Source organism: Gobius niger (genome assembly GCF_951799975.1).
Source record: "Gobius niger genome assembly, chromosome: 13".
NCBI classification, from domain to species: Eukaryota; Metazoa; Chordata; class Actinopteri; order Gobiiformes; family Gobiidae; genus Gobius; species Gobius niger.
In genome coordinates, this window is record NC_136864.1 from 18844668 (window position 1) to 18867261 (window position 22594).

At 44.3% G+C, this 22594-nt stretch overlaps 1 protein-coding gene across 1 annotated transcript; it reads left to right on the forward strand.

Annotated features, from left to right (window-relative positions):
• The first annotated feature begins 1681 nt into the window (after window positions 1-1681).
• Window positions 1682-21770, forward strand: LOC306972105 (ephrin type-A receptor 4-like). The gene is made up of 19 exons (XM_079568585.1): window positions 1682-2007; window positions 2531-2598; window positions 5623-5820; window positions 5889-5999; window positions 6112-6466; window positions 13691-13846; window positions 14363-14875; window positions 15977-16101; window positions 16227-16386; window positions 16644-16755; window positions 17407-17465; window positions 17588-17701; window positions 17786-17971; window positions 18155-18216; window positions 18297-18506; window positions 19142-19318; window positions 20322-20509; window positions 20612-20797; window positions 20985-21770. Exons 1-19 carry the CDS (start codon window positions 1707-1709, stop codon window positions 21100-21102), a joined length of 3399 nt encoding a protein of 1132 aa, XP_079424711.1. The 5' UTR covers window positions 1682-1706; the 3' UTR covers window positions 21103-21770.
• Window positions 21771-22594: the final 824 nt, after the last annotated feature.

The following is a 22594-nucleotide window of genomic DNA, read 5'->3' on the forward strand; positions in this document are numbered from 1 at the left end:
CTCCTCTCGATTGGTCCGTTGGTCCCTCGGCGAAGTCATAATCCCATTTTAGCTAATTGGGCCTTTGTACTTGCGCAGTCTTTCGTGGAGCTGGTTGAGAATGAAACACGAAAACGGTATTATGGTGGATGGGGGAGAGTGACAGGTCGAAGTGGAGAAATCGTTTTGGGCGGCTCACTTTGCCAGATGCTCTTCCTGGGTCCATTATGATGCCTAACAGGGGATCGAGATGGTTTCGACATAGCAACTACTGAGACACAAAGCGAGTTGGAAACGACTGTAAAAGCTCCCTACACCAGAATATGCCTCAAAATGTGGCTACACCATTAACCCACAATGAAAGATCTCATGTTGCTCCTAAAATATTTACCCGGTAGTGATTTATTCATTCTGTTGTTTCTGTTTCTGTTTCTTCTGTTTTTATTTTGGGGGGGCTGCAGGCATTTTTGACAAGCGTTAAATAGCAGGGATGGAGCTGAGAGGTAAATTCATGACACGGGGGTCAGCAATGTGACCAGCATATGTGTTGAAGCCAGTTTGAACCTTTATTCAATTGAATTCCCTCATATTTTAATAATTAATTTAAGTTATCCTATTTTGGGGGGGTTCGGAAATGGTCGGCTATCAGTTAAGGCATAATTCAGTTCAATATAAGTCTATTATAGACCCTTTTAGACCTGGTTTAGTCCTGATTTGTGCTTATTCTTGGCCTGGTGACATTTGTAAAGTCAAATATTTCATGAGATGGTACTTGGTGTGAAAAGTTTGAGAACCACTGGGCGCTTATACAGTATCTATGACTTTTGCAAGCCCAAACAGTTTAAAAGACCATGGATGATATGTGCTGTTGTTCGGATACAAACAACCATATCACAGCATGTGAGAGCACGTTTCTTCTGCAAGCTTTGCCTTCACCCAAAACGATTGTTCACTGTGTCTTTAAAAAGCAGAGTGTAGGAGGACAGTTCATGTGCTGGCTCTTTGTTTGATCCACCGCACTCCAGGCCATTGTCCCACTCCCGTTTTGTTCACAGGCGCCCCGTAATTATTGAAATAATGCATTTCCCCCAGCTGGAGATAATATGAAGAGGCTATAATCAGAAAGTGAGAGGATGGCCCTTGTATCATTCTCCTCTTTAATTCTGATTTCTGATCAGCAGCTTTTATACCGATCGTCAACAGGCGGCGCTGCAGTCGCGCTGTCCCTCCACAGGACAAAGAACCTGCAGCTGCCTGATCGGCCATAAAAAGACGCAGCAGATTCTATCAGGAAATGCTCGCACATTCATCTTTTGTCACGTTGTTGACAGATTGTATATGGGTTATAAACAGCTCCTTTTATTCAAGCGTTCATTGCGCACACTTATCTCAGTTGGGTGTTACTTTGGACGTGCGCGCGGCAAGACTAGTGAAGGTGCAGGTGTTATATTGACTCTTGTCTATCGGAATGCGGTGCTGGCTATGGGTCTTAATAATAAAGTATTGATCATTCTGTGTGGTCACCTATGAAATGCTTGTTTTAATGCGTATAGTCAGTTATTCAGCAGTCCCCTCTTCCAACGAGCCTATAACGTGTATCTCGTTCATTAAAGGTCAAGCCAGGACGTTTAGAAATCACCATCATTCATTCAGTCATTGGTAACAGGATATAGTCTTTATCAGCGCATATTAACAGTGTCCCCGCGCCTCTAGGGATGTAGCGTAGTATGTCACTCGCCTCGTGTCATTTGAATTTACCACTAACGCACAAGCCCCTGGGCGTGAGATCCCGCCCCAGAAGCTTCCCCCTTCGCCGCGTCCCACTCTCACGTCCACACTTGGGTTCACTCACACACACTTTTCCCACCGGGATGGAAGCGCCTCAGCCAGCGCGCGGAAGAACGAACAGGAATTACGCACGCTTCTATTCGGCACACATGGCTTGCAAATGGAGAACTATTTGCACTTTTATTTGGATAACTGGCACAGTGGCGAGTGCGAGGACGAGGGTTTATCCAGCTAACGAAGGTAAGGGGAAAACGTGGAGTCGCTGGCGGAGAGATTTATTAAACGTTTCCGTGTTTTGGGTGCTGCGCTGTGCGCATCGAGTGCGTTCTAGGAATAGATGGGATTCTAATACAACCTAGAAATGTTTAGTTTGTTGAACTTTTAGTAAGCTTTTTTCAGTTGATTAACATTGATGCGCATTTGTCAGTTCACAGTTTAATAATAATAGTGAAAGGGATTTTATAAAGCTAATTGAAAACATGGAAGTACGCTATTGAACTTGATATGGTCCAATTTAGTTAATCTATGCAATGTTCAACTATAATGGCTTTGAAACGGATTTCAATGGCGCGAACAGTTTGATATAAGCTTTTAAAGATCTGGCATCCATCTCTCCCAAACACTTCTCCAAGCCCTCCTCTGTGATACAGCAATGTCACCATGTATTTTGGCGCTGCTTCAAAAAGCTATATTTGTCAGCGATGGGTCAAATGCTGTACTGGCTGCTTTCTCTTGATGCCACCTGCATATGTGTGCGTTTCAGTGACCCTTCTGGATACAAGGACGGCGCCAGGAGAACTGAAATGGGCAGCCAGTCCTTCCGAGGGAGGGGTGAGTGGGAGCTCTTTTTTTCTTTCTCTCTCCTGTTTTTTTTATTTTTTTTATTTATTAATTTATTTTCTCAGACACACAGTTTACAACCTGTTTTCTCGTTGGAAATAAATCACACTTGGTTTGGAGACTGCAAATAATCATCCCACAGATTTTTTTTTTTTAAATGAGCTCAGCTTAAGTGCTAATACGAGATTTTTGGCGTTGTGTTTGGCAACTGCAAAAAGTAGGAAGCAGCTTGGTGGTGGGTGTCGTTTTTTTTGGGATTTTTAGTCCCAAACATTTGCCAAAAAGCCTCCCAGCAATATATTCTCTTTTATGACTTATTAGTGTATGTGCCATCTGTACATCATCCCCTCTGCCTTTGTCGACGTAGGAGTTAGCGGACGAACTTGACTCTTCTTTCTTCTTTAGTCCTCCTCAGTCATGGCGAGCTCCTTCTCTCACATGCTGCTTGATTGACAGGGTCCTGGTCTGCACGCACTGAGCTTTTGATTACAGGCACCCCCCAGTTTTCTACATCCTTTAGCTTCACACACTTTTTCGACCCGCGCACAGACACCGAAAGCCATCCTCTCCGGTTGGGGCAAGTGCATTGCTCCTTTTTTCCTCTGACAGCTGTGATTTCTGTGCGCTGACAAAGACTCCAAAGGGGGACCAGACAAGGAGCCATCAAACCCTTTACAGCACTCGTCTTCATTACACACAAAGCGTGCTCACACACACACACACACACACTCAAAGCATTCCCCCTATAGGCTCTATATATGCATGTATATTGCATTGCTTGTGTTCAGCAGGATACAGTACAGTCAAAAGGGCTGATCAGGCTCCTAAACAAAACATGTGCAATTATTATTCATGATGCAGGCAAACATGGTGGACAAACTGAGTAAAATAAAATAATAAGTAAAGGTTCTGGACGCAAGGTACAAATTCTATCCCAATTATTTCATAGTTAAAATGCAGTGATTTTAAATAATCTATTACGTCATCAGAAACCACCATGTTATACTGTGTTATTTAATCTCCCTTGACTCACGTTTGGACCTTTCACTTTCCTATCAATTACCACCTCATAAAATGTTTGAGCTTCCAAGTACCACCAGGTCTAAATCAAGATCAAATCAGGGCAAAATTGTGTAAATAAGACTAAATTAGGGCTAAACTGGGTGTACCCATATACATAAAGGCCCTATACCTGATTTCTTGATTACAAATAATGAAAGCGGAAGCCACTAAATGAAAATGTTTGTTGTGATCCATACTCATTCATCACTTTCCTAACATATTTGTTGCACACAATTCACAGGGAGTTTATAGTTTATAGGCACATTTCACAATTTGCAGGGTCACTTTTCAGGATCAGTTTAGCATAAATGCTAGAAACCCTGGCTGCAAGTTCATAAAATTGCAACAAATACTTTGTAATTAGATGTGGCGTTTTTCCTACAAATGTCTGCATTCATAATATACTAAAGGAGGACAAAACAAATGTTGTTCCACTACAAGAAGAAAATCAGGTATAGTGCCTTTAAGCATAAATGGAATTATAGCTTTAATTTAAAGTTTAAACAGGTGATCTGATCTGAAGAAGCACGATTTCCACCAGTGATACACGTTAGACAATTTGAGAACGACTGGCCTCAACATTCTGGTTGAGAATCACTGCAGTAAAGCTTAATTTTTTCACTTGTAAGAAATAGATTTTTTTAAAGTGTTTAAAGAGAGGTGTCTTCATACTTGTGAAAGCAGCATTGTTAAGTGTCTCATTATGCAACTTAATTTTAAAAATATGTTGAAATGCATAGAAATGATATGTTAAAGCGCTTGGAGTTCTAAATGTGGGTGGGATAGGCCATTTACCATTTTGTTGATTTTAATATTCCAATAAAAGATACATTTAGCCATCTATACATTTTAAAGTCTGCATTAAGCACTACCAGGCAATGCAATAAGGCCCAGTGACGTATTGATCTCGTTTGGCTACATATTCCCTGCACACGTCCCTCCCTTTCAAACACTCATCATTGCGTTTCAGCAACACTCTTTCTTCCTCTTTCGACACGCCACATTTGGAGTGTATACAACTCTCACCAGTAGGGAAGGGAGCAGATTATTATTCAGTGGCAATAAAAAGCCAATTTGGAATCGACAGGCTCGGCGGTCATTTAAAGGGTCACAGTACAAGGCAAATAGGCGACTCTATTGAGATGGATGGTGCGGCGAAGGTTGAGCCACCTTCACTTGTATGGAAATGTGCTGGTAAAATAAAACCTTGGAGAGAGAGAGAGTATAATCTGAACCTGCAGATATGTCACAGAGGCTAGAGCCAATGCTAGCCCTGTATAGATTTCATTAGCGCACACAATAGTGTTTCAGACGCGTGGGAGTGGGACTTGTTTACTTGTTTCTTCACTTTATTTATGACCACACAATATCTGCAAATGGAAAAGCCATTATTTACAATCGGCTTTAGTGAGATTGAATTTGTAGCGTGCAAAAGTAAGAGTTGTGTTAGGTGCCTGGTCTCAAAGGCATTTGCCATCTGTGTCCACTGCTGTGTAAAGAAAGAGAAGTGAATATTAGAAAGAATTTATTTGTCTTAAGTTTTGCAACAGTTGGTCTATCAGCTGCAGCTTTTATCTGCTACTGTTTTGAAACCCTATCCTTTTTACACTTGTGTTTTCAAGTGCTTCTGAAACTTGAGAGTGAGAGTTGCCAAACAGCAGACGCACACATAATCATTTTAACTGCAGCCATATGCAAGATGTGGATACTAAGCCGCCTCCTTTCCTTTGACACAATTCTTTTCAGAGAGATTTCTGTAATATTTATGCTTGAAGTCAGTCAATCTGTTTTTCTATGTCCCGGTGTCTATGCGCGTTCTGTGCAAATACCTGATCTCAACGCAATTTCCCAGTTAAAAGCTGCAGATGCCTCCCAAACTAGATGAAGACTGTGCACTAAGATGTTTCGATTCTGCTTGGCTGTGTGGTACAATCGATGTTTTTGTGATGGCAGTGGGAGGAAGTGAGCATCATGGATGAGAAGAACATCCCTATCAGAACATACCAAGTCTGCAATGTCCTCGAACCAAGTCAGAACAACTGGCTGAGGACGGACTGGATCCCACGGTCCGGAGCGCAGAGGGTTTACGTCGAGGTCAAGTTCACTTTGAGAGATTGCAACAGCCTGCCAGGAGTCACCGGCACCTGCAAGGTACTTAAACTAAAACAGCAAAAAAAAGAATATCTCTTGTCTTTGTTGCTAAATCTTTTGTCTTTTAGGAGACATTCAATTTGTACTACCACGAGTCAAACGATGACAAAGAGAGCTACATCAAGGAGAGCAGCTTCATTAAAGTTGACACAGTGGCAGCAGATGAGAGTTTTACCCAGGTAACAGCTCACACAGGCGTTATTTCAGTCCCACACCTCTGGGTCCCACTCAGCTGTTATCTTTAATTGTGACGTGTGCTTGTGTCTCTTCCCACGTCTTTTTCCCGTCCAGGTTGATGTTGGAGATCGCATTATGAAGCTGAACACAGAGGTGCGGGACGTAAAGGTCACGACCCGGAAGGGCTTCTATCTGGCCTTTCAGGATGTAGGCGCCTGCATCGCTTTGGTTTCGGTCAGGGTCTTCTACAAAACCTGCCCGCTCACCGTACGCAACCTGGCCACCTTCCCGGATACGGTCACCGGGGCAGACACTTCCTCGTTGGTGGAGGTGCGGGGCTCTTGCGTCAACCAATCCGAAGAGAGAGACGAGCCCAAGATGTACTGCGGCGCGGATGGAGAGTGGCTGGTTCCCATTGGTGGCTGTCTCTGTATCCCGGGATATGAGGAGAAGAATGGGGCGTGTAAAGGTACGTGTTGCTAGTGCCGGAAGTTGAACATGTTGTGTTGTGTCGGAGTAAATGTGCTTCAAATGAAACGCAGTGTTGGCAAATGGTCTTATGCTAATATGTCGTTTACAGTCATAGTAAAGGCTTTGTAAAAATAAAAACCTCACAGGTCTAAGTGAGGGGTGTTTGACATAACACAAACCATCTGGATGGAAATGTCTCCCCCATTAACAAATCTGGCCTGAACTTTACTGTTACCGAAATGCAAGCTGTTCACACCTCACCAACGTGCATGTGTCCGGCATGACGTGTAATGTTTGAAAGTGGCCCCGTGTGCGGCAGAGAGGATAGCTAAGCAACGGCTGAAGTGGGCCGTTTGAAAAGAAAAAAGGGCCAAATAAGCAAAACATTCGCAGATGGACAGCGACCAAGCCATAGACAGACATAGGGGAGCTGCTCAGTGATCTCCGCATTTATGAGGCTCATCCGGCTGGCTAATTGTATAACAAACACAGCCATAACTCAAACAGGGGAGAAGAGAGAACAAAACAGCGCGATTGGACATAAAGACTGTTGGTGCCAGTTGGCTTTTCAAATTGAAAAAAAGCACTTCTTTCCCTGAGCACTGACTGGAACAGTGGCCAAACCGGTGATAAACGTCTAGCATAACCTTCACCCCGTTTGCCCCGTCTGTTCCATGTGAAAAGAAGAGGAGGATTTTGGGGTGGTCCCAGCGGCCTGAAAGATGCTTCTTCTCAACTAGATTTAAGAGAGACCCTTGACTCGGCTGAACCTCTAGCAGATGTGAAGTGCCATCTATCTATCGGCCGCTCTGTGTTCTGGCTAGTCTACTCCCGCTGCCTGTCAGGTTGTTGGCCGGGCTCAGCTGCCTCGAATGGAAATCCATCAAACTCCGGATGAATACTGAGGACCCCGCACTATTGGCTGTGTGCCTCGACGCTCCCTCCGTTTTCGAAGCTAAAAGTTTGTGTTAGAGACGGAACGGTACTTGCTGCAGACAGATTGGAAAGGGTGTTGAGAAGCTCTGACTGCTCAGAGCCACGGAGGTCAAAAGGTGTATGGATCTTGTTGACTCATGTGTGATCACTCAGGCTGCATTACAGACTGAACCCACTGACAGATGGTTGAGTGGAGTACAGCTACTACAAAAATATTGACATAATTATTAAGTGATGTTTTATGTGGAGCTACATGTGCAGTCTCAGATAAGTGGAAAAAGAGGTGGCCTTTTTAATCAGCACTTACAAGTCCTTCAGAAAGCACAAGCACTGAAGTTATTGAGTGTTTTAACTTGTAAAAAACATTAGTCACCAATACAAATGTTAAGACCTTTAAAAAAAAAAGGGTGCTCTAAACAAAGATTTTTCTGTCAGGCGTCCCAGACACCTTTGAGAGAAAGATGAATAGGAAGCTCTTCATTATGACTCCAAATAAAAGGCAGACTAGCCTTCATACTTTTGTTTCATTCAAGACAAACCTGTCTGAGCATGCTGGTGATAAGAAGTATTTCTAATATGCATTTCTGTCCCTCGTTGCGTCCGCATTTTAACTTAACTGCTCTTTGTGAGTAACCACTCGAGCTAAATGGAATGGACCCTAAACTAAAGCGGAGTAGTGTGTGTGTGAACCGTGGAAAGTTCACGTCGAGTGCTGCTGAGGAAGGAGAGGATCAGGTCAGGAGCTCTGCAGAGAAAGATGGGGTTTGGAGCTGAATGGGGGATCACTATTTGAAAGAAGGCCGCTGACAGCAGAAGGCATCAATGGCCACCCGACCCCTCCCCCGCTGAGAGTTCGTCACCGAGTGCAAAGGGGACGAGTGGGGAAACAGAGAGAGGGAACACCCCTCTTTTGGAAAGCCCTGGTTAAAACCGAGGTCACGACTGTGCCTGATGAAGATGTCAGAAAGTGTGAGTGACAGGCTCGCTCGCATATACACCGGGAGTTTAGCCACCGAGTGCGGGGTCACGACCGGCAGAGATGAAGACGTCAAAAGTTTGACAGCTGCGATCCGTCTGGGAGGATCGGAAATGAGGGAGGAGAGACGAGAGGCGAGTGGAGAAGAAACAACACGGGGAATTAGAAATGGGAACGGCTGGAGAGGCGGAATGAAAGCTTTGTGTTTAACCGCGTCTGTGCTGGCTGGATGGCTGGGCTGCGTTTTGCTCAGCACCTTGGGAGGCCTGGAATGCATATGAGCGTGCACGTATGTGTGTGCGTCCCCGCTCCCCGTGTCCAGAGAGATTTCATGGTTGCTCATCTTTCCAATGCACCTGCAGAGCCCCGTCAACCGCAGAATGCTTGGATGAGAGGAGTGTATAAAGCAGTGGCACTGAAAGAGCGATTTTCGGAAGTAAAAAAAAAAAAAAAAGCAGTGAACAGATGATAGAATAGGCTGCATAATCGCAGTATTCAGCCCCTCTAATTATTGCATTTCTGGACGGTGGACATGTTGGAGGCTGATTTAGTGTATCTGTGAATTTGTGCCTAACAAAGCCCTTCTTCCCGTGTACTCACACTTTGGAGGGCTGCCCGGGAATGCCTGGAGATCAGGAGCATGCAGAACAGGGGAGTGTGTCTGTGTGTGCAAATGTTCACGTATGGCAGGTGACAGTGCGGGGGGTGGGGGGGCTACAGTGCAGTGGGATTGTCTGGAGAAGCCAAAGCCAAACCCTGGTGGGGGGAAAATGGCTTTGAGTTCCAACTCCACATTCAAACGTAATTGTCTTCTCCTCGCAGGTTATTCTGCACAGCCCAAAGCTTTGCCAACTCCGCTTGGTCGCCTGGCATTGGCCAAACTCTGCTTTCCTCTCATTATCGCTAACTCCTTTCCCTGATATACGGTTTAGAGTAGAGGGGGGGGTGTTAGCTGGTGGCAGGGAGGTGGTGGTGGTGGTGGGGGGGGTGATCTGTGGCATTGGGAGGGAGATCATTGTTACTGACCGTATTCACATGCTAATGCTAGCACTGTTGGCTTAGCGCAGACAAATCCACACTGATTTCACAAGAAAACCTCTATATTTGCTTATGGATATTTAAATGTTGGCAAATAGAGGCTTCCTGTGAGTTTGTGCACGTATGAGATTAGTATCAAGCTGTGTCGGAATTCCTTATCGGCCTTCTTTCTGCTAATTGTTTTAATTGAAGGCGATGCATAAAAAGATAAAGTTGTTTGGCCTTTAGGATTTCTGTGTTTTTAATTAAGAGGGCGCGACCCGGGTGATTAACTGTTCCCCTCCTACTCCAGTGACAGTCTATCAATCCGTCTAACCGTCCGTCAATCCGTCCCTCCCTCCATCCATCACTCAGGCAGGTGTCACAGTGGAGCGGTCAGGGGTACTTCCTCTTCGGCTGAGGGGGACAAGGCCTGATGACAGATAACATCAGGTCAAGGGGAATACACACACACGCAGCTGCATACAGTGTACCAACAAGACTCACCAGGATGCAAGGGGAAGACAAAAAAGCTACATTTGCATTTTAGCTACTGAGAAGCAGCATATGTAAATCCTGACGGTGCTGATAGTAATCAAAGGGCACCTTCCTTTCCTTCCTACTTTATCTTTCCCATCTATTTGCTTATTGCTGTCTTCCCCAATCAGCCACTTCCCTTCTCCACTGCTGATTACGCTGTGTGCACAAGATACAGTAGCATACGCGATCTTTACTGTATATACTGTTAAAGAAGTGATGCCTGGGAGTGTTATTTTAGGAGCAACAGGCATTCTTGGGAAAACTGACCAGTGGTGGGTAAATGTTAAAACACTCATTTGTCAGTGTGGGTCCACGTAATTGAGCATCTACTTACTAGCTAAAGTGAAAAGTCGAAGGAGAATTTGCCCCTGTGTGTGAGTTTATGTCCGGGCACGTAATATCTATCTAACTTTATATCTTCATTACGAACTAGAGTGTCATATCTTATCTTCAAGCCCAAGTGCTTCCTGATTTTCTTTTTCTTTTTATAGTGATAATCCATTTACTAGTGTATGAACATCAGTTTGTTTGTGATTGCAATCTTGCACTTTTATTTTAAAAAAAACAGAAAAAAAACAGCACCTTATCAGAACACACAAATCTGTGCCTAGTGATCCAGCCTAAGCTCAGAATAGGCCCTCAGTCTCATAGCAGGGTTAATGTCGGGTTAATGACACCATCATGAGCTCGTACTCCAGGTCAACACTCAGCTCCCGCTCTTCGCTCAGACACACAAAAGCTCAGGGACAACAGGCCCAATAGAGACATGAGAGGCTGGTGAGGAAAGTTTATGGCTTCAAATGCTGGGCTTCTTTTATTCTCTCAGAGCTGTGTGTTGAGGACAGAGAGAGAGGAGTGGCCCGGCCTGAGACAAAGCCGCGTGTTGCCCTCTGGCAAAGTTCAGTTTAGTCCTATAATCAGTTAACTCTTTTATGTAGATCGGAAATTGCAGTTGCCGTTCAGAGCTGCAGAATGAATCTCAATTTAATCGAAATTGCGATTTTAATGGTGCAATTGGCAAATCACAAAAGCTGGAATTGGATTTGGCATTATAATGCTCTGCTAATCCTGTAGTTTACGCCCCAACTTGTTCCGAAATGTTAAATGTCTGTTGTTGTACTTTACAAGCTTGACAAGCGCTACACTGGTCTCAGTCATTCCACACTCAGGGGTAATGTGCTTCTATTGTAGCCACAGTTGCCCTGAGGTAGACTGATAGAAACGAGGCTGCCAATCTGCGCATCAGCCCCTCCGACCACCATTCAGTCCCTCACGCACTACGTTCACTCAGGCAAGCTGGGTGAAGGTGACTACACCTGTGGGAGCTGGGATTCAAAAACCCGCCCTACCATCTGAGCCACAGTTGCCCCACTAGTTTGGCTGTCATTATGTTTTGAATGTGCACTGTGAAACGGCAATACTCAAGACAAGATTCGCAATTAAGATATTTCCCCCATATCGCTCAGCCCTAATGCAGTTACTGTTTAATATATGATGATATTTTGTGTCTGATGATTAATATTTGATTACCTATAATTGCTTTAATCAATTTACTGATTTCAATCCAGTGCATTTTCACATCACTGACACATTTCAAAAGCTAGTTTCAAAGCTTTTCTTGACACTCAAAAGACGCTTATAGGGAGATCTCGAAAGCGCCCGAGCTATCAGAGACACAAAGGCGGGTAAGTAGAGGTCGAAGGAGGAAGCGCACTGGGAGCGAACTCTGTGAAAAAAACAGTGTGAAAAGCTGCGGGGCTAAATGAGTGTGTGTGTGTGTGTGTGTGAAAGAGTGAACGTATGACGACTCCGTGCAGATGGAGCAGGATGGTCGCTGCGAGGAGATTACAGAGGAGAGACACTTCCTCCCTCTCATCTGCTCACGAGTGTCATAAAGCATTCCCACATTCCAGTCCACTCCTCCTACTGGGATGTCTCCATCTCCTTGGAAATGTGAAAGGGGGAAGAACCGGGGATGGCTGAATTGGTGGAAGCAAGAATGAATGAATAGGGAGTGATGATGAAAAGAAGGTGGCGAAGAAAATGATTGCTCGGGAAACAAACGCAGGATTTCCAAGTGAATTCGGGAGGGGGAAGAAAATGTCTCGAACCAGCCAAGCTCCTGTGCTTCTCCAGTGGATGTCAAGCTGTATAATTATGCACTCATTTATCGTATTGTTGTTCTGTCAATGCATAACTCATGGGTACACAGAGAGAACATTTCCAGCCTCCTCTTCCCTGCGCTCTCTTCTTCTCTGTTGCTCTGCCTCTGTATATTAAAATGTCAATTATATTTGTGTGGGCTGTCGACACAGGAGTTTTAATATATTCTCCTCTTATGTTTTCAGTGCTGCGTGTGTGTGTGTGTGTGTGGGGGGGGGGTTCTCTTCTTGCAAAATGATAAGAAAAAAAGTAGAGGTTCTTTCAGCTTGTGGGCATTTCTCGTTTTTATTACTGTTTTCGGTGTTGGGGATAGGATTCCACTGAACATGCTGCTCCATGTGTTGATTAACTTGTTGTCTGCACCAATCAATAAAGGTCAGGGGGCAGGCGACTTGGGTCAATGGTGACCTTTTGAACCAGACTGCAGGGTGAACTTCAGTATTCTCCCTAATAATGTGTCAGAGAAAGTATTTTTTTAAAATAGGGCATTCATTGCAGCTTTAACATTCAATAAAAAATGTACAACTTCACACTTCAAGAATATCAACCTATTGCATTTTATATGCAAATGACAGTCTTTAATACTTTTGAAAATATGACTTATTTAGATGGATCACATCAGTTGCAAGTAATTTGATTTCAGTGAAGCAGCAATTTAAAGCAGTACTAAGTAACTCATGCCCCTCCAACTCATGTCCAATTACGCAATGGAGATACATTTTTTTCACTCAAACTGGGCTGTAAATACTGTTTGAGTGGAGCTAGCCCACAGTTAGCTTTGCCAGTTAGCCTGTTAGCTTCTTCTTCGTGATTCCATTAGTCTGAATTGGGTGACTCTGACCCGTAGGCAGCGAAGTTGCAATTGTGGTTTTGTGGCCAGAGACACCAGGGGGAGATGAAAGACCCCCCAATCATCCCACTAACACTTGTATTACCCCCAGAGGGACTACAAAAAGGATTTATTAAGGTAATCAAGTTACTTAGTACTGCTTTAATGAGGAAATGTTCTGCAGAAAAGTTGTTATTTAAAATTTTAAGCTGGTGACAGGAAGTGACATAGATGGAGGTAAAGCTCCATAGCAGATTGACTCATTTCCCATTGACATAGCATGGTCGGCACGGTAACAGTTAAACATTGTTTGCCTCTGTCTATGTCACTTCCTGTATAAACATCACAAAACGGCCAAACAAAAGAAATCTGGGTTGTTGTTTTTTTACTATGTTTTAGCAAAAAATGTGTCTTAAGTGTCAAACGCGCTTTAAGCCTGATTATTTTTGTGTCATGCTTGTAGACAATAGCATTCTACAACATTATTAAGCTATAATCGTCTCTTCTTTTTTGCTGAACACTGGAACACATAAGGATTGAGAAATTGCAAATTATGTTTAAGTCACAGTACCACTCTTTTGGTGGTCCTATTGGGTGTATGTGAGCATTAGCATTTCAACAGCCCTTGTAAATGGGTGTTATTACGACTGGCCATAAAAGCTTTTAATATGCAAACGAGCAATTAATTCCAGGTCTTGTAATTGTCATGGATCATCCCAGTGCTGACAGAGACTTCCTTCTGGTTTCACGTCTGCTTGCAGCCTGTCCCGTTGGCTTCTACAAGGCCAAATCGCCTGACCCGGGATGTGCTAAGTGCCCCCCTCACAGCTACGCGCTCACGGAAGGCACGGCAGTTTGTGGATGCCACTCTGGGTTCTACCGTGCAGAAACTGACCCTCCCGCCATGGCCTGTACCCGTAAGTAAACATATACTTTTTTCCTATCACTCGTGCGCAAACAGAACTCCAAGTGAAAGCCCTGCATGCTAACCAAACAAAAAAACCCTCATCGGAACAGAAACACACAACTATTTCAGAATGCCAGTGTTGTTTTCTGAAACTATGACTAAGCCACCATCTACATCCAATTTGGAAAGCAGTAACTACAGACAATGAGTGAACAGGCCTGCTCAATGAGAAGGTCCAGTGTCGCTGACTGGGAGGCCTGAAGTCTTGTGTCGTAAACTTAATTATGCCTTTATACGGCGCATGGGTTTCTCGGCCTGGGAAAAAAAAATGAACACACATATATAGGCACTGTAGAGAAATTGCAGAGAGGAAAAGAGTCACACACATCAAAAACATTTTCAATAAGATCCCCAGATGTCTACAATTTAACCCACGCCAAAATTCACCGCAGCCCCTCCTCTTTGATACAATCCATTTCCTCTATGTGCAAAGCAATTATACCGACTGTGCCTATTCTTTACACAGAGCCGCCATCCGCTCCACAGCAGTTGATCTCTGTGGTCAACAAGACCTCTGTCGTACTGGAGTGGAGCCCCCCTCGCCGTTTGGGGGGGCGCAGCGACACCAGCTACAGTGTGGAATGCCTCATTTGTCAGAACTCCAAGGGGAACAAAATGCTGTCCAGGAACCGCAACGTTTCCCAGCCCGAGGCGCAGAGGAACGGCCTGGGGATGCAGTCCGACCAGGGCTTCGTGGGATCGGATGTGCACCCAGGGAGAGGCATCTACCAGAGCGGGCTGAGCGGAGAATACCCCAAGTCCATCACAGACTCGGGGTCCCAGTTGTGCTTACCGTGCGATTCCGACGTCCTGTTTGCTCCCGGACAGACGGGCCTGGCGACGACGAGGGTGGTGGTGAGCGAGCTCCGGGCGCACACGCACTACACCTTCATCGTCCAGGCGCTCAACGGGGTCTCCCGAGTCAGCAACGCAGGGGCAGCCCAGAGTGTTTCCGTGACGGTCACCACGAACCAAGCTGGTGAGATGAATGCGTTTGTCTTTCCCGTAATGCAAAATCTGCTTAAAATCATATGTGGGTCAGCACAGCGGCATCTGCAGCGGCTGCTCAGTCCGTGTGGGTCCGTGGGGAAAAAGTCCACGTGGGTAAATTGTGTGACGTTGTAAGAAGCATGAGGGGGGATAAGCTCATATGCTTTGAAGTAGATAATGTACATTTATAGAGTACACGGCATCTATAAATAACCTGAGTTGCAAATGGAAATGATTTGTATTTTCGTTTGAAGAAAGTATGTTTTATGTGAAATCTCTCAGCTGGAAACACAAGCTTCTAATCAAGCCATCACAGTCTGTCACTCTTCTGTCCTCCTACACCTTACAACTGCTGAATTAATTACATGGATGCTCTACGGAGGCTGTCAGTGGCAAAAGATGTAAATCACGAAATGCAAATAACGTGGTTAGTGAAAAACGCAGATATGTATGTCAAAAATCAGAGCATAGCCTGACTGCTTTTCAAAAAGGCTTGACTTGAAATTAAGTCAAAGTGAGACTTGGAGACTCCGGAAGTGTTTAAAAAAAGAAAGAAAAAAAGACCCAGCTTTTATTACGTGTTTCATTTTGGCTGCGGAGGTGACATGGTGTATGTGCAGTTGTCACATACGTTCTTCATTAGTTTCATGGGCCGCTGTTTTCACATGCTGCTACATCTCAACTGTCATTGTACGAAAGCATTAAGTGCCATTAGACGCCTGCGCACCTGCTTAGGTTCAGGTGCCCCGGGGAAATAACTTCATGCACAGCACCGAAGTGTGTCTGGCATATATCAAGTCCAAGCTGCACCGCCATATGGCCCGGTATCGCGTAACAGCCGCAAAAGAGGACAAACTGCTCTGAAGGCCAGAGAATGTAGCAGGCGAGAGGAGAGTGAAAGTCCCATAATGGAGTGAGGACGACGAGATTTAGGTCAGCTCACAGTACAGTAGGTCAATGGGATTGTTGATAAAAAGGCAGGAGGTGAATCTGCAGTCAGCTGTGTTTACTGTCACTGCACTTCCACAGGAATAGTCACTACACTCTCACTGCTCTGTCATACTAACTGCATCTCCATTGCCTCCGCCAGCTCCCTCTCCAGTGACGTTTGTCCAAGCCACCGATGTCACCAGGCACAGTTTGGCGTTGGCGTGGCAACAGCCTGATCGACCAAACGGGGTCATCCTTGAGTACGAGGTCAAGTTCTACGAAAAGGTGATGCAGGCAAAGGTTAAAGCAACTCGCTCACCTGTCGAGATGTCAATATATTGGCTCGCTGATGCTACCGATGGATTTGCAGTCAGGCACCGACACCAGTCTCTTCTCTTTCCCCTAATCAGGATCAGAAGGAGAGGTCCTACCGCATCATGAGGACTTTCTCCCAGAGCGTGGATGTCGCAGGTCTCAGCCCACTCACTGTCTACGTGTTTCATGTGCGCGCCCGCACAGCAGCTGGGTATGGGGAGTTCAGCACGCCCTTTGAGTTCTCCACTAATTCAGGTATTTCAAATGAGTACACAGAAGAGACAAATCACTGTTCAGACTTAGACACAGAGTATTTGACAAAGGCTATCATAAAAATCATGCCTTACTACATTTTTTAATAGAAGCAAAGCTAGTCCCACTGCCTTCTCACTGACCTGCAAAATACGTTGAGCACAGCTTCTATTCCTGTTATTTTACTATCCTGTTAGTGCAGTATGTTTATTACGGACTGCGCTGTATTTCAGCATCTCATTACTGTGTCTTCCGCTCAGATCCGTTCCCTCTGATTGGAGAAGGGGTGAACTCGGCCTTCCTGCTGCTGTCAATCAGTGGTCTTGGGATTTTAGTCCTGATATCTGCAGCTGTCTTCATCATTACCCGCAGGTACACACACCCTTCCTCTCATTATCAGCTGTACAGTACATCACCTAAAGACTCTTTCCCATCATGCAATTTGAGCAAACCGGTGATGTCAACAATATGCATTTCTTCTGCTAAGCTGCCATTGTGTATCTAAATAATATGAGTGTTACCTGGAGCTTTTAAAGGGGATTAGAGTGGAGACAGTGATAATCCCTTTGTCCCTGACTTGTCATTACTGTCTCTTCTGCAGTGGGGCTTGTGTGTCCGCTTCATAGCAAACGTGCACGCTCACGTGCACAGGCACACAAAGGCATTCACACACACACCTGCTCCACCACAAAGGTGTTTGTGACAGTTTCTTTGTTTAATGGAAAACACCTTTTATCTCCTGCTACCTGAGGCCTGGCCCCTCCTCCTGCACTTCCCTCAGAGCTTTCATCTGCTCACTCAGCTTTCCTCTCTGTTGTCGTTGTCTTTACTTTGAATTACTGCAAATCCTGGAAAACCCTGTAAAAGAAACAGAAGGAAATCTGAATATAAAACAATTCCGGATGGCTTATTATTGGCACTGTTGACTGTATAATCCAAACATAATCAAAAGTGAAAAGAAATAATTGAGTTTACTTACTTTTACTTGCATGCCTGTTAACTGCCACTGTTATGTTCCACCAGGAGGAGCAAATACAGTAAGACCAAGCAGGAATCGGAAGAAGAGAAACATCTTAATCCAGGTAGAACACAGTCAAATACAGTTGTCCACCTGCACAGTTCAGGACATTTACATAACATACAACCATTATACAAGTAATATTTCTCACGAATCCTCCCTCCCACCTTTCCTCCCCCACATTAGGAGTGAAAATCTATGTAGATCCGTTCACCTATGAAGATCCCGACCAGGCTATACATGAGTTTACCAAAGAGATCGACGTCAACAGTATCCACATCGAGAGGGTCATTGGCATGGGTAAGGCTGTTTTCAGCGCATAAACCCACTCATGCATGCTCGGATGGCACTGACGCCGTTGTTCTCTTCTCTTCCTGCGCGTAGGAGAATTTGGAGAAGTGTGCAGCGGCCGCCTGCGTTTACAAGGAAAAAGGGAGATCTACGTGGCAATCAAGAGCCTCAAAGCTGGATATTCAGACAAGCAGAGGAGGGACTTCCTGGCGGAGGCGTCGATCATGGGACAGTTCGAGCACCCCAACATCATCAGACTGGAGGGGGTCATCACCAGATGTGAGTTTATTAGTTCAATGTGCAGCAGCTTAGCTTATTACAATATATTTAGTGCATGATATAATGGTCTTCATAGTTTGCAACCCAGATAAAGAATATCAGATGAGGTGGTTGTTCTGCATTTTGACTACTGGCCCGATTGATTCTCATTTCTGTATTCACTTACCCCTGTGTTTAATTTAGGTAAGCCGCTAATGATCATCACAGAATACATGGAGAATGGATCTTTGGATGCTTTTCTTCGAGTAAGCCTTTTGCTTTCAGTTCTCCTTCAAATACACAAACACACATTGCTATTTTCCGAACACAAGTATTCTTTGTGCAGAAACACGATGGTCAGTTCACGGTGATCCAGCTGGTGGGCATGCTGCGCGGCATTGCCTCGGGGATGAAGTACCTGTCAGACATGAGCTACGTTCACAGAGACCTGGCCGCGCGCAACATCCTGGTCAACAGTAACCTGGTGTGTAAGGTGTCCGACTTCGGCCTCAGTCGAGTTCTGGAGGACGACCCGACAGCGGCTTATACAACCAGGGTAAGACCGCTACCATTTATTCTTATGTTGGATTGGGTCTGCTGTTTTGTTGTACAGAGACTTAAATACTTGTCACTATTAAGTTTTTTTTATTTTCTAAACAAAACAAAACAACTTGGGGGTCATTTATTAAGACAGGTACTAAATAGCGAGTGCGAGCTGAAAACCGCTACCTCTGCGAGTCGTGTTTTTTTTTTTTTCACCCTCCACAATAGCATATGGCTATTTGTGGTTCATGTTGCACCAAATTTATCATTTGAAATGCCCTGTAATACGCTTTTAGGGCCCCAAGTCGGATATGTAAATGAGAGAAAGCTGTGTGACTGCATATGTGTATGTGTAAATGACTCTGCTGCTTATCCACGTGTTACTTGTTTTGCTCAAATGCTTGGTAAATGAACCCATTTATGTATTATTGCTGCATCATCAGTGTAGGATTTTACCATTGAAATATATTTTCATTTTGTGTCAGACTGCTACATAGTGAAATAGAAATGATTTAAAGAGGTCAGTGTCTGGTTTAGTTTTTTCCTGGCCTGTTTAACACTAGGCCACATTAACTAATTGATCATTACATTTGCTAGCTAATGGGATCAATAAAAGCCAATATTTATGAGATCTCTTTGTGGTTTTAGGAGGCAACGGGGACATACCTCTCCCCTGGGGGAAAGATCCCCATCAGGTGGACGGCTCCTGAAGCCATCGCCTACAGGAAGTTCTCGACAGCCAGTGACGTGTGGAGCTATGGCATAGTCATGTGGGAGGTGGTGTCGTATGGAGAGAGACCTTACTGGGACATGAACAACCAAGACGTGAGTAGCTGCGCTCCAATTTGCTCCATTTTAAAGCATGAAAACAGCCTCGGAAAAGAAAAAGGTCTCGTCTCCACGTGTAATTAAAGTGAAATGACTGCCGCTGATAATTATTTTTTTGTTTCTTGTCACGCTCGCTGTTCAAATTAACGTTTAATGAAAGCAGCGTCTGAAGGCCCTGAAACTCAGAGAAAAAGCATCGTTAAAATTGTGAATTGTGCATGGATTAGTCTTCAGTAAAATGAACACACACATGCCACAAGACACGCTCGAAAAGTTTCTAAAGTGCTACAAAAAAAGGCACTTCACACGGACCTTTTCTGAAATAAAGATATGAACTTTTGACTCAGTTTTGGTTCGGTTGACTCAGTGTCAGGACCTTTGTCTACGTTTACAGAACTGCAGAAATTGCTTTTTGAGCAATAGTTGTGGTAAGTTAGATGGGTTCAACACACACAGGATGTTTGATTGAAGATAAATGTTGACGTTTTATTAAAGCCAATAGAAACTGCTGCCTCGTACTTTTCACCATCCAAGCATAAACAATATAAATGTAGGCTTAATTTACGCCTTAGAAACTGTTCTAAATAAAATCCCATTTCTAAGCAAATTTGCAATCACTTTGCTATCAAAGCTGGTTAAGTCTGAGTGGGTCAAAGAGCCTTTGTGGCATATGGAAATGCCTGAGACGTGATTGATTTCATCTGCAGTGCTTATGAGAGGCTCTTGTGATGAGATACTCCACTTATTTGGCTGTTTACCCAATGTGCCCTAGTCCCACACTATTTTCTTACAGCTGTGAAATGTAAAGTCAAATTGTGGCTGTGGTAAGACAGCACTGGGAGGAGCCTGAAACACAAAACAGTAATATATCTTTCAAAAAGTACTTGTTTTCATGCCCTTTGTGGGATTTTTAATTAGTAGTTGATCCTGTTCCTCATTTCAGTGTCACCCAAAATACCCAAATACAATGTGTAAATACATCGTAACTCTGTTTTGGTAGGTCATCAAGGCGATAGAGGAGGGCTACCGTCTCCCTGCCCCTATGGACTGTCCTGTAGTTTTGCACCAGCTCATGTTGGACTGCTGGGAGAAGGAGCGTGCAGAGAGACCCACCTTCAGCCAGATCCTCAACATGTTAGATAAGCTCATCCGTAACCCAGGGACCCTGCGCCGCACGGGGGGAGACAGGTACATGCGCTTTTGCACTCTTTCCTCTACTGTCTTTTAAAGAGTAGTTAGACATTTGTCAAACATGTAGCAAAAGCAAACTCTTCTATTTATCTCATCCAGACCCTCGGCTCACATTTTGGAGACAGATCTTGGCACAGACGTGTGTGTGTCAGTCATACCTGAAGTGTGTTTACAAGAGTGGTCCGTGTGCGCGTGGCTCCAGTCCATTGGTCTGGAGAGGTACAGAGACACACTGGCAGCAGCAGGATACAGCAGCCTGGACAGCCTCCTCACACTCACACACCAGTAAGTTTCACCCTCTCTAATGTACAGGTGTTTGAAGCAACTTCCTCAAACACGCTGGGTTTATGTGCGCTCACTGCTAAACGGAAGATAACAGCAAACAATTATAGAAAACTGTGTCCAATGAGGTAAATGTTAAAAGCTTTACAAATGTTCTATATCTGACATGAATGAAATTGTGCCTCCACAGGGAGATGGACAGACTTGGGATAATCACGCCTTCACACCAGGACATACTTCTCACAAGTGTCCAGCAGGAAATGTTGTCCCAAATGGAACACATGCAACACACGATGGTTCCAGTCTGAACCACTGAACAGAAACTGGAGAACAATTTCATTTTACCTCATCCATGCACTTTAGAGGAACTTTTTAAAACTGTTGGATTACAATTACTGGGGAAACGTATATAACGCGAGAGGCAGAAGCGGCACTTTTTTGAACTTTCTTGGAAGACTTTGCTGTGGATGTGTCCACAGATCTCATTCAGCTACTGGGAGATTCAGGCTCCACCGTTTCTAACATTATTTTATGAACTGTTTTGTGAAGGCTGACATGTAAGGCTGTGCATACACTGTATGGCTTCCAACAATTTCATTTGCTGCTTTGGGCTTAACTTGAAGAAAAAAAAGTCACGTGTCTGTGTGCGTGCGTGTTGTGAATGTGGAGTGGATGATATTGGATCTCTCTTGTTAAGATGTCAGTATCTTTGATTATGCAAAGTTCCCAGAGAAAAAGGAGGAGCTGGGCCGAATGTATTATTACAACTTTATACTTGGACTATACTAACAGCCTGAATGATTTGCTTGTGTCTTTTATTTGTGAGTTGTAGAAACTAGATTAGCCTATTGTCTTTGTGTCCAATGTAAGCCTTTGTCTGATGCTAATATTTAGCTTCCAGGAACATTTTGTTTATTTATGGCCTTTTTTATCTAGTTTGTACATTGTAAAATAGAACCACTGAAGAATTGTAATTATTGCTCTGTTGCATTGCAATAAATGCCAAACACTATCCCTGTATACATCTGTAAATGCCATTTGCATTGACATTATGCATCGTATTTAATCTAAATCATAATTTGAATAACTGTAGGTAAATGATGTGCTATTCTCAGTTTTAGCGTGGCAGGAGAATGTGTTCTGTGTGAAATTTGCGACTTAGTCAGAGACGCCTTGACAAGGAAAACAAGTCCGGAGAGAACAGCCAGTTAAAACTGTGCCGGCGTTAGATCAGAACGTGTGAACGACGGGGCAGACACAAATGACGGAGGCCTCGAGGAAAACTGAAACGACCAAGCAGGATCAAGACGAAGAGAATTAGGAGTGGGCTGTCAGAGTGAGAGTCTATGGCGTTCTGTTTTCTCCTCTGCTAAATTGGGCTGAGTGTGCAGTGCATATTTGTTGAATCAGCAAACATCTGTCTCCCCCAACCAATATCCAGGCCCACATACACACATGCGGGACGTCTTTGATACATGAACCAAATGGAGATATGATTCCAGCAGAAATGTCAGTGTTTTTTTCCCCCTCAGCCTAATGAGCGCTGCCTTCCTCCCTCACTCCACTACATTCAAATCACACGGCACAAACACAACACACTGATGGGGTTTAATGAGCCACTTCTGACTGTGCGAGAGACAGAGGAGAGGACTCTGGACTGGAGCAATCAAAACTGCAGCTTCTGTCAAATAACAAGGCGCTGATTCCACAGTTGGCAGGTAGCCTTTTGTGACAGTGCATCAAAGGAAACTGGCAGGAATTATGGGATACACTGTCAATTGTTGGCAGTAACAATTCTCA